At 43.0% G+C, this 12,725-nt stretch overlaps 1 protein-coding gene across 1 annotated transcript in view; it reads left to right on the plus strand.

Moving 5' to 3' along the window:
- SEC24A (SEC24 homolog A, COPII coat complex component) overlaps window positions 1-12,725 on the plus strand; it is a 93,872-nt gene that overhangs the window by 35,938 nt on the left and 45,209 nt on the right. Inside the window, exon 3 of the mRNA XM_068277915.1 lies at window positions 4,251-4,406. Within this exon, the coding sequence (XP_068134016.1) occupies window positions 4,251-4,406 (156 nt within the window). The remainder of the gene's footprint in view (window positions 1-4,250; window positions 4,407-12,725) is intronic.

The following is a 12,725-nucleotide window of genomic DNA, read 5'->3' on the forward strand; positions in this document are numbered from 1 at the left end:
CTGCCAGGGAACTGGTATTGCTTAAAGGATACCCGAAGTGACATGTGACATGATGAGATAGACATGGGTATGTACAGTGCCTAGCACACAAATATCTATGCTGTGTTCCTTTTCTTCTTTCTCTGCCTGAAAGAGTTGAATATCAGGTATGTAAGTGGCTGACTCAGTCCTGACTCAGGCAGGAAGTGACTACAGTGTGACCCTCACTGATAATAAAATCCAACTATAAAACACTTTCCTAGCAGAAAATGGCTTCTGAGAGCAAGAAAGAGATAAAAAGGGGAATTTCTTATCAGTGAGGGTCACACTGTAGTCACTTCCTGTCTGAGTCAGGACTGAGTCAGCCACTTTCATACCTGATATTTAACTCTTTCAGACAGAGAAAGGAAAAAAAAGGAACACAGCATAGTTATTTGTGTGCTAGGCACTGTACATACACATGTCTATCTCATTACGTCACATTTCAGTTCGGGTATCCTTTAAAGGAATCATCAGCCGTTTTAAGTTCCTCCCCCACCATCTACTTACCCGTGCCTTCCTCCAGCTCCTACCCAGTGGCACGTTCCACGACTCAGCTCTGCTCGCAGCCCGCGGCCCGCTATTCACGCCGGTGCTGACCGGTCGGCCTCGTACTGTGCCTGCGTGAGCGCCGCTGTCAATCACAGCCACGTTGTCCATGGTGTATTGCGCAGACGCAGAACTACTGCGACACCGGGATGCGGGCTGCGAGCGGAGCTGCGTTGCGGGACATGTCGCCAGGAAGAAGCTGGAGAAAGCCACGGGTAAGTAGATCCATATCCCTTTCGCTTTAGGTTCCCTTTCAGAAACACTTTTTCTTGAGAACAGAGATAGATATAGATCATGTATCATTTTTTTTTTTTTTTTTTTTATTGTTACGGATTTGTCTGTGTGGCTGCTGAATAAACTGTGGTTGAATACCTGTGTAAAGCCTAAATGCATATTTTTAATATAAAATAATACTATGCTGTTCCAGGAAAGTCCTGTTTAGGACTTTCCTGGAAAGTGGACTTTCCAGCAGTGGTTTAACAGTGAAGGCTTGTGGGATAGTTACTCTGCTATAAAGTAGAACGGGATTAACAAAACCATTCCGATCTGTAGATAGAAAAATGTACCTCTAGTAAACCTTGTGCTGGCACCCAGTCATCCTTCTCTTCTGAAGTACAGCACAGAAGCTCCACCATCTTCCAAGATGGCTGCCAAATACCACATCTAAGAAAGAGAAAGCAAGGAATTAAACAGGACACAAAGCTGTCCCTGATAGGTGAGTATACTACAATGATAACAAGACGACCTATGGGGTGAGGGTTTCCGTTTTGTGGATTCCATCAGCAGAGTGAAGCTGGAAGGAGTTGGTAACTTTGGCCCGTTGCTCTTTTCTCAGCAGTGCCTGAGGCATGCCATTCCCATTTTTGGATGTTGGCACACAGAAATTCCCTGTTAGGAGGATCATGTCCAAGTGTCTTACTGCCTGGCATTTAAGACCTTTATAAAAGAGCTTGCGTGCACCTGTACATGTTTGATTCTTGGCACATGTGGACACGTGTGTATGCACGAGGACAGGCTGCCGCCATTGGTTAAAAAGGTAAATCTAGCTGCCCCCATATCTCACGTTGCAGGGTTACTTTTAAAGGGATACTTAAGCCAGGAATAAAAAATAAGTCTTACTTTCCTGGGTCTTCTACCAGCTCCCTCCAGTCGTCCCGTGCCCTTGCAGTCACTCACGGAGCCTCCTGTCCCTTGCCGCCAGCTACCGTAGTTTCATTTTTGCTGACAGGCCTGGCCACACGTATCCTTCGTGTTCCCATCCGCAATAGCGTCCTGCACCTGTGGAGGACGCTATTGAGAATGGGAACATGAAGAAGGATACACGTGGCCAGACCTGTACAGGTGCAAAAAGCCCACCGACTCCCTGTCAGGGCCTGTCAGCGAAAACTAATCTAGCTGGCAGCGGGGGACCGGAGGCTCTGTCAGTGACTGCAATGGCACGGGACGGCTGCAAGGGGCTGGTAGAAGCCCCAGGAAAGTAAAACTGATTTTTTTTTTTTTTTTTTTTTTTTTTTTTTTTAATTCCTGACTTAAGTGTCCCTTTTTAAAGGTACTTGTAACTTTGTGCTACACAAACTGAAGGTCATGCTCGCCAGGAGACCTCGGCATTGTAAAACTAGTCTGCAGAGCAGTGCTGGGCGAGGAAGCGGCAGACAGTCCAGCCCTTGGGAACACTTCATAGAAGGAATGTTTCTAGAGCATCTTCACACTGTGTAGGTTCCCATTCATTACTAGGCTTCATACACAACATTCAGCTTCTGCAAGTCTGCTAATTGTGCCGATCTCAGTCATGGCTGGGAAGGACCTTTGCATGTTAAGTCTGAGAGGAAAAAAGGCTATCAAACTTGCACAGAAAGTGATGATTAAAGTGGAGATGAACTCTTGCACAGGGCAGAAGGAAAACAGAGAAATGCACCCTGTATGTATTTAGAAGGTTTAGCCAGTCTAATTTCCTCTCATCTGTCACTAATCACAACTGTAGTTTGATCTCTCAGCTGTGTCAGCAGGCTGCCATGGCAGAGCAGCTAATTTGTAAACACAGGATGTTCTCTCTGTCTGCTTCCGTGAAAGCAGGATGTAGACACAGTGCAGATGTATTGCATGATTTGTATCAGCTGTGACCAAGATGTACCAAAGGAATGTTTTTCTGTAAAGGTTATTATGCGGTTACTTATCTTTCAGAGCAGAGATGAAGTTCACGTCTGCTTTAATGTGTCACAACATTAAATGTACTACTACAGTTAGCTTTTACGGTGCTGTCACACTATGTGCATTCCCATGAATTTTTGCAAGAGCATGTCACTTTCAAGTAGTTTTCCATAGGACAATCATGTTAGCATTTAGACTTGTCTTTTTGCTGGTTTTTTAGTGTGCTTTCTTGCTATCTTTAAAAGAACAGCCTGCTTCCATTTTTTAGGAAAATTGGTATTTTGGTTGTTGTTGTTTAGGGCGAAAAAGCAAATCTGCACGATAACCAAATACAAAATACAGTATATGCATTATGCATAGGAGACATAAACACATATACACTTTGAACGTGTGAAAAGCCCTCAAGTAAATGTCTTCTAGTCTATGGTTACAATGAATAATTACATTTCCTCTTTAGAGACTTAATTTACCTACCAAAAGGATTTCACATACTTCAGCTTATTGTCGCGGTGAACTCCTAAGCAGTGGCCGAGTGGCAGGAATAAATACAGAGTATGAACTGGTATGTAAATCAAGAGCTATGCCCAGCTGTCAGTTCAGCCGCACACAGCTCCACTGAAGTGAAAAGGAAAAATGTGCAGATTACAGCAATGAGAATAAGTGCGCTTTTACTTTATTAAAGGGAAACTGAAGTGAGAAGAATGTGGAGGCTGCCATATTTATTTCCTTTTAATCAATACCAGTTGCCTGGCAGCCCTGCTGGTCTATTTCTCTGCAGTAGTATCTGAAGTACACCAGAAACAAGCATGCAGCTAGTCTTGTCAGATCTGACTTTAAAGTCTGAAACACCTGATCTGCATGCTTGTCCAGGGGCTATGGCTAATAGTATTAGAGGCAGAGGATCAGCAGGGCTGCCAGAAAACTAGTATTGATTAAAAGGAAATAAATATGGCAGCCTCCACATTCTTCTCACTTCAGTTCCCCTTTAAACCATACCAGTTGGCAGTCCTGCTGATTCTCTGACACTACTGCAGCCAAAGAGATCAGCAGTGCTGTCGGGCAACTGGAAATACATATGCCAGCCTCCATATACCTCATTTCAGGTTTGCTTTAACCCTATATTGTAGAAGGGTAATGGATCATATATGACTGTGTGTGGTGGTGGTTTTTTTTTGCTTTTTTGTTTGTTTTTTTTTTTTTCCCGTTGACTTCTATGGGAAATAGATTGGAAAATCGATTTGAAATCAGATCGGACTTGTTGGAAATAGTTGATCTGACAGCAAATCTGTCAGAAAATTGTATTGTGCGTACCTTTCGTAACACTTTTTTAGCCATAGACCCTGAACAAGCATGCAGCAGATCGGGTGTTTCTGACATTATTGTCAAATAGGGCTGCCAGGCAACTGGTATTGTAACAGGAAATTAATTTGGCAGCCTCCATACACCTTTTGCTTCAGTTGTCCTTTAAAGACTTGCACAAATGTGATTTTGGTTGACTTGATTTGATTGTAACTAGCATCTGTTGCTGTTTCCAGGTCCTCCAGCACCAACAATGAGCCTCGCACAACCCAACCGGCAACCTCTAGGGCCGCCTCCCACATCGTCCCCTTCCTTGACGAGAGCGCCAGCACCTCCCTCTGGTCCACCTGTCAGCAATGCACCTTTAGCACCTTTACTCAGTGCTCCATCTGGTAGGTATATCTGAACTGCTTATTTCATGGTGAACAATACCTGTCAACAAAATGCTAGCCACCCTTGCTGACCCTTTAAAATGTTAGTTTTGTGGTTGTAATGCCGATCCTCTGGCTACAGTTTATAAATTGTGCATTAGAAAGAAGTCTACTCATGAGTTATACTGGTTCAGGTGAGTCATTCAGATAACTTTGTTCCTAAACACAGAATAAATTAGTTGCTTAAAGAGTAACTGTCAGGCTGCAGAAGCTAATTTAAACCTCTATTCTCCTGTGTTAAACAGTTTAGACAGAAGCCAAAAAGACATTACTAAAGATAAAAATCTCTCTTACATTTAATGTGTGCTTATCAGCACAGCTAAGCTCCTAAGGAGGACGCAAGCCGCATTCCATACTGCAAAGCATTCTGGGGCCCTCCCCTCGGCTGCTAAGGAGAAGACGGGATCAAGTTTCAGCAGCTTCTAACTCAGTCCAGCCACAGCACAGATAAATCTCCGGGAAGAGTACTCTGCAGGAGTCCGCTATTGTTCCTAGCCACATGGCTCATTAATATTCACTGCACACTGTGTTATTCTGTAGGAGCTCCTCTGTGAATAGGGAAGCAGGCAGGACATGACGACACATTTGGCTTCACAAACATGGAACCTGCCATGGGCTGTCAGGAGCATCATTCTCTGCATATACTATATAAAAATTCTGTGAAATCCAAACGTGGACAGTGAAATGCATATGTAATGTAAGTACAGCCAATCTTTAGCTACTGATATATGTGTTTATTTTCTCTGAGACCTTATACCTAACAGCTCCTCTTTAACTACTTCCGTACCAGCAGTCTCTGCCCCCTTAAGGACCAGAGACTGCTGGCACGGTAAAGCGGCACTTACCGACAAATTGCTGTAATCATCCGTTGCCCCCACCGGTCATGCCATTCTATCCCCGCCGCAGGTTGCTGTCTCTGCCATCCCTATGACGACAGAGTGCTGTGCGCCGGTCAGGAGCCGCTTTCATTGTCTCCTGACGCTGTCAATCAATGTGGGTCAATGGGATTGGCTTACAGTGGTGACAGGTTTAGGAGCCAATGAAATCGGCTCCTGAGCAGCTCACACAGCTCTGCCATCATATAGACGGCAGGGCGAGTGATCTGCTGCAGCAACGAGTGTTGAAATCTACATCCTGTCAGATCTGCGCAGCCACATGCAGGACGTGGATTTCAACTGTGTGGGTCCAGAACCAGTGAATTCAGTAATTGTATGTGTCCGCCCAAAACAGCAAAATATTGATATCTCTGACTGGAAATGAATCATGGTCTAATGATCATTACACCACCTTGTATTTTGTTGCCGGGCTGTCCTGCAGATCTCTGCCTACAATACTTTTAGCCATAGACCATGAACACGCTTGCAGAGAAGATGTTTCTGGCAAAATCTGTCTAGATTAGCCGGATGCTTGTTTCAGGTGTGTGATTCAGACACTACTGCAGCCGAAGAGGTCCGCAGGATAGCCAGCCAGTATTGTTTAAAGAGACACTGGAGCGAAAAAAAAATGATGATATTATGATTTGTATGTGTAGCACAGCTAAGAAATAAAACATTAAGATCAGATACATCAGTCTAATTGTTTCCAGTACAGGAAGAGTTGAGAAACTCCAGTTGTTATCTCTATGCAAACACGCCATTAAGCTCTCCGACTAAGTTAGTCGTGGAGAGGGCCGTTATCTGACTTTTATTATCTCAACTGTTCCTGGACTATTTACTTTTCCTCTGCTAGAGGAGAGCTCATTACTTCACAGACTGCTCTGAAAGACTCATTTTGAATGCTGAGTGTTGTGTAATCTGCACATATTATAGAATGATGCAATGTTAGAAAAAACACTATATACCTGAAAATAAAAGTATGAGAATATTTTCTTTGCTGCTAATCTTCTAGTAATTATTCATAGTACACAACCAATTCATTATATCATATTTTTTTTTTCGCTTCAGTGTCTCTTTAACTACCGCAATGATTGAAATCTACACCCTGTTTTGGTGGCTTCCTGGCTCGCAGGGAATAGATTTCAATCAACCGACGCCACGTGTTCTTGCCGCTTTCGACGCTCCCGACCATCGCGACGCTGTCTCCCCGCCGCAGCTCACTCGCTCTGCCGTCTCCATAACTGCAGGTCAGAAGCCGATTTCATTGGCTCCTGACACTGTGTATCCATGTAAGCCGCTCCCATTGGTAGGCAGGGTCAGGAGCCAATGAAAGTGGGATGACAGAGTGGGTGGCCCAGGTTCCCGACGTGCGGCAGTGACTGCGATTGCGGCGGGTATGCGTGGCAATTCGTTGTTGTTCGACGGTGTTCTGCCGTTTCTAGTACCAGCAGTCTCTGGTCCTTAAGGGGGCAGAGACCGCTGGTACTTAAGTAGTTAAAAGGAAATGCATTTAGCAGCTTCCATAGACCTCTTGCTTCAGGTTCCTTTTTAAGCATTTCTTGCATTTCAGCCTGCCTATACTACAGCCTGAATTGGAAGAACTGTGTTATGTATATAACTTCCCCCCGAACATTCTGTCATTTTGCCTTTACATTAGAGGCACTTAATGTTTATAATCCGTTATACATTATGTCTGATGCCTGCAGGGTGTGCGGTGCTGCTCAGTTCCCAGAACTCCTCAGTCTCCGCAGCCATTCTCTATCAGCATTTACTTTGCATGACTGACCTTGTGATTTTCAGCCTTGCAAATCATGTAATGTTAGTCACTGGATGATTATAAGTGAAGCTGTCACAGAACTTGGAATATGATCTATCGTTTGCAAATTAGGTGATGTGCGCTTTCCTGGATCATCCAAATCTATTAAAGTGGACCTGAACTCTTGCACAGGACAGAAGGAAAACAGAGAAATGCACCCTGTATTTATTTAGAGAGTTTAGACTGTCTAATTCCCCCTCATTTGTGTCTAATCACAAGTTGTAATTTGATCTCTGACCATGAATCAGGAAGTAGAAACAGTGCAGGTTGCGGCGGCTGTTTGGGGGGGACCATTTCATCAAAGAATATTGTTGTACCCTGAAGTTGCTTAAAGATCATGCATGCCTGAACCGTCTGAGGGCATCGTTTCTCCTTACACCACCTGACAGACGCTGTTCTGTTGTTTCTTTTTTTCATTTTTTTTTTTTTTTTTTTTTTTTTTTTTTTTTAATGCTGTCGTACGTCTTCCCCCGTCGGTGGGGTGCACAATCCGGCAGGTGGGTGAAAGCATACCCGAGGTGAAAATAAGTTAATGAAATAAACAATTGTATCTATCCTCCTTCTCCTACAACCGACTTTATAAGATATTCGTTTTATTTTATATTTAGATCTACGTTAAGTTTTTACTGTTTTATTGTTTTTGTTCAATGACACATTCATTGACCTATGCCAGAGCTAAAAATCTATTAACCCTTTTTTATCTCTTTCCTGCTCTCAGAAGCCATTTTTTTTTTTTGCTAAGAAAGTGTTTTAGGGCTCAGCCACACTATAAGCACTTTTCTGAGCGCTTGCGATTGATTAGTAAAAACATACACGATCGCTGCGATTTTTACCGCTAATCAATTGCAAGCGCTCATAAAAGTGCGGCTGAGCCCTCATAGTTGTAATTTCTTATCAGTGAGGGTCACACCGTAGTCTGACTCAGTCTGGAATCAGACAGGATCTGCCACTTACATATTCTTTCGGGCAGAGAAAGAAAAAAAGGGAACACAGCATAGTTATTTGTGTGCTAGGCACTGTACTATCTCATAATGTCAATGTGCTTGCACGAGATGATACGAGTCTCTGTTGGAGACTTATCGAGGCGCCTGTACTCATGCTAGAGTCTTAGCACTTTTTGCTCAAATACATCTGATAACAGCTGAGTTATTATGTTATGTGGGTCTTTTAGACTTAATGTACTATATAGAGTAATTTCCAAGACCCTGTATACCAGTATATTCCCTACTTAATAAAGTCTCAGCTTCTGCACCTGTGTGTGTTTACCAGACCATGTATGCACGGGGGGGGGGGGGGGGGGGTGTAAGGGAAGGCAGGCGCGGGTTGCTGTGGGTTATGAAAGCGGGTGCGTATGGAGTTGTGGGAGCGAGTGCACCGCTGCAGTGCCTGTTAGCTAATCAGGTGAAAAGACTTTAGAATTTAGTGTCGTTTTTCAAACTAATTTCAGCTGTCGATAATACAGATTCAGAAGCCATATTAAACCCGTGACTCCCATTAAGAGGATACTGCTTATTATTGGGTGTGTGACTGGCAGTGAGTTTTGTTTTTCCTATGCATATTCCTGCTATGTATATGTGATGACTATATTATAATATTTAAGCCTAGCTTTGATCAAATAGGTACAATATACAGTTTAAAGACAATTATTAAACCTGTCACTCAGAAAATGTATGCAGTTATAACGATCTTGACAAGAATAGACACGTTTAATATACTTCATGCTTACTTTCCTACTAAGGGTTCCCGGCGGGTCTGTTGGTCTCAGAAAATTGACCGCTGCTACTGACGCTCTTTTAAGCGAGATCTTTCCAGCGCTCTGCATTGATTGCTTTTTCGATCGAAAACGAACATTGGGTGGCCTGCTGCAGCATCGATCTCTGCTAGATTTAATCATTCTGATCAAATCTGTGGGATATCCAAGCTACAAATGGAGTTATGTATGGGTACCTTTACACTGGTTGCACCACCAGAAGAAGCCTTTATAGATCTGATGTCTGCGATCACTAGACTTATTATTATTATTGATTATTGCTGGTTCTATAGACTATAGTAGGCGCTTGCGCTGATCAGTGTACATAGAGACACATATTTGCTCCATACCTGAGTTAGCCAGTAGAATTCTGTTCTTTAACAGTCGATTCTTGTGGAGGGATTGAGTAGCGCTGATATGCCTTTGGAGATGTCTTTATGTTCTCGTATAAAAATGTCGGACAGCTTAGACTTACTGTGGGCTTTCTCTGTGTGTGACGATGGCTTGAAGGTTGCTGGATTGAAGTGCTGTGCTGCACGTATCTGGCAGGTGATTTGCTACAAATCAGCCATACACTGGCTGACATGCAAGATCCCCAGGTCCCTTACTTAGAAGTTCGCCTCTGTATTCTCCCGAAGGACAGGTTAATCCCCGCGGGTCTCTTCGTACGGCTTTATGCCATATGAGGCTTTCTCGGTTACATTTGTTGAAGCAGATAGTGCTGAGAAACACAGGCGATAAGCCTGCTGATAGCGTAGGAAGAGTGAGGGGACCAGACCACCAGGCCCTGACACAACTGCTTATAGGTAAGAGCGGTTTCTGTACATAACTTTTCTTTTCTCCTTTTGTTACAAAGCTGTATCTCAGTTGCTTTTGTTTCAGACAGTGTTCTGAAAAATGTATCCTATTGTTTTTATAGAAGACTCGTTGTGTATTCGTATTTTTTTTTTATAGTATTTCACTGCTTGTTGTGTTTTTATGTGGTAGTGTTATCTAGGAAAGGGGTTTCATGGCATGTGCATGTTCTTGTAGTAAATGAATAGTTTCAGAATGAGAAAAAAATGGCTATTTATATATGCAGAATTATTTGTCTTTTGCATTTGTTTCACACTGAATAGTTTTTGAAATCTATAAAATGGAATTCATTATTGATCTTTTGTGTTTCTGTAGTGCTGACAGCTTCTAAAGCGCTAATGTCCTTTTCCAAGGCTTTGGCCAGTGTTTAACAGAAACCACTTACAGTAACTTATTGGTATGTTCTTGTGATGAGGGGGGCAGCGTGCCCAGAGGAAGACGTGGGAATAACATACAAGTGCCATACAGACATACAGATAATGCCGTGCATGCATTGCATTATTGCACAATGTGATTCAATCCCCCCCCCAATCCCAGGATTTTCCATGCAACACCCCAATGGGAACGTAGTTTTGGGGATGGGCAATGAGATGCAAATTATTTTTGAGGAGATCCTGAATTTTATGCTAATATTATGTAAATATATGCAAATATAAGCAAGTGATTGAGGCTGAAACTGTTCAGCCCCATACACACACTCAACAGCGTTCTTTTATCCAGCGCAATTATCAAACAACTGATAAGACTGATAAGCCATTGACATCTTATCCGTTGTTTGAATAATAGCAAGTACATTTTTGGGGAGGGGGGGGGAGGGGGGGTTCAACTTGTTTCACAACAAGTTGTTTGATAATTGTGCTGCATAAAAGACCGCTGTTGAGCGTGTGTATGGGGCTTAACTGTTAAGGGGCCCATACACTGGTCGATTTTAGCGAACAATCGATTCTATAGAATCGATCGATCAGAAATCAATTCTATCAAATTCCCCATTTGATCGATTTGTGGCCGATTTTCGATCGATTTCAATCGATTTGATTGAACTGACAGTATGGAAGATCTAGGTCGATCTGCTGATGGCAGCAGATCGATGGCCCATAGAGTTGCATTGGATTTAATGGCTCAATAATGCATTTAGATCGATTTTTCAATAGAAATCTGTGCCTAGTGTGTGGCACACATAAGATTCCTGTCAGATTCGACTTGACAGGCATCTGACAGAAATCTATCTGATGGTCGAATCTGCTGTAAATCTATAAGTGTATGGCCACCTTAAATGAGTGTCCAGAAGTCTATCCCACCTACAGACATCAGACTTCGGTTACATGAAATGTTTATTCTTGAACATTTGTATTATGCTAGGTACACACCATACAAATTTCTGTTAGATTTACCTTCCAGATCGATTATCTCCAACATGTATGATCTGAATTTCGATCGATCCTTCGATCTTTTTTTTTTTTTTTTTTTTTTAACCAATTTTCCTCAGTTGTATGAAAATCGATTTAAAAAAAGAAATCAAAAATCGATAAAAATCCAGATCGGACATGTTGGAAGAAATCGATCAGAAATTTGTATGGTGTGTATCTAGCAGGGCTGTGGAGTCGGCACAAAAATCTTCCGACTTCTCAGTTGAAATCACGACTCCAACTCCGACTCCAGGTACTCAAAATGGCTCTGACTCCGGCTCCTCGACTCAGACTCCTTAGTCTAATACTTAACAGGGATGTGGATTTTGTACAAAAATCAGCCGACTCCCGACTCCAACTCCTCAGTTTATGAAATCAACGACTCCGACTCCAGGTGCCCAAAATTGCTCGACTCCTCGACTCCGACTCCACAGCCCTGGTATCTAGCATTAGGCAGGGGCCACATATGTCTATTTTCATGCGTGTTTTCTGCACAAAAAATGCATTTCAGCTGAGAACTCATGTTAGCCAATGGGCCACTTCACATTTGAAAATTGTTTTTCATGCACAATGAAAAAACTGACATCCTGCAGCACAATTCTGCACATTGTGGGAGTTTTCTCTATCAAATACCTTAGTTGCTGTGAAAAAAAAGTATTTCTGAATATAAACACGCATGTTGTGCAGAAAAACGCACACAGAAAACTGAAGTACAAGTGTAGCCCCTGCCTAAGCCTCCTTTGCCACAATGTTTCTCTCGCCTTGCAGCGCTCGGTCCCTGGTTTGAATCCGAGCCAAAGCACTATCTATATAGAGTGAGTTTGTTCCCCTTTTTTAATTAAAAAAAGCATGGGAGATCAGGCCGGGCAGTAAAATGTTATCGTGTTGATGGAGTCATGGTGGATCGATGGCCATATAGCATTGTGCTCACTTAACCGTACATCGCTAGCAGCGCAATTTGATTTTTTTCCAGTAGAGTGCTGCTTTATTCTGATTGAGATCAGGCTGGGCATAGTAGTGCCCAGTCAGTGCTTTCAGTGAAAGTCAGTGCTTTCTGAATTGGGGCATTTTTTGGTGGCCACACATGTAGTCATGCACCCATTTTTTATGAGTAGCATAGTGAATAGCACTCTCCCCTTGCAGCAGTTCAAATCCCAACCAGAGCATTATCTGCACAGAGCTTGTATGTTCTTCCCGTGTCTTCTGGGGGTTTCCTCTAGGCACTCCGGTTTCCTCCCACCTCCCAAACTTTTCAGTACAGTCCTGGTGTAGGCAGGCAATAAAACTATGGCAGAGTAAGCAGGATCGAAATTGGGGAAAATACTTACAGCAGTTTTCAACAGGGATTTATTGGTTAAAATATGCAAAGTCTGTATAGCGAGTAGGTTTGTGGAGCTCAGACTCGGTGTAAGCTGAGAACTCACTGCACAGAGTTGATACACAGTGCTTTGTGGACAGACTCGGCCCCCGGGAATTGCACAGGCATCCCACCAGAAGTCGGACTCTGCAGTACAGGTTCCTAGTTCCGGCCAGGCTGGATGCCAAAATCTGGCTTCTTTATCCGGCAGGAGGTAATGT

This window comes from Hyperolius riggenbachi, chromosome 3, assembly GCF_040937935.1.
Source record: "Hyperolius riggenbachi isolate aHypRig1 chromosome 3, aHypRig1.pri, whole genome shotgun sequence".
Classification (NCBI taxonomy): Eukaryota; Metazoa; Chordata; class Amphibia; order Anura; family Hyperoliidae; genus Hyperolius; species Hyperolius riggenbachi.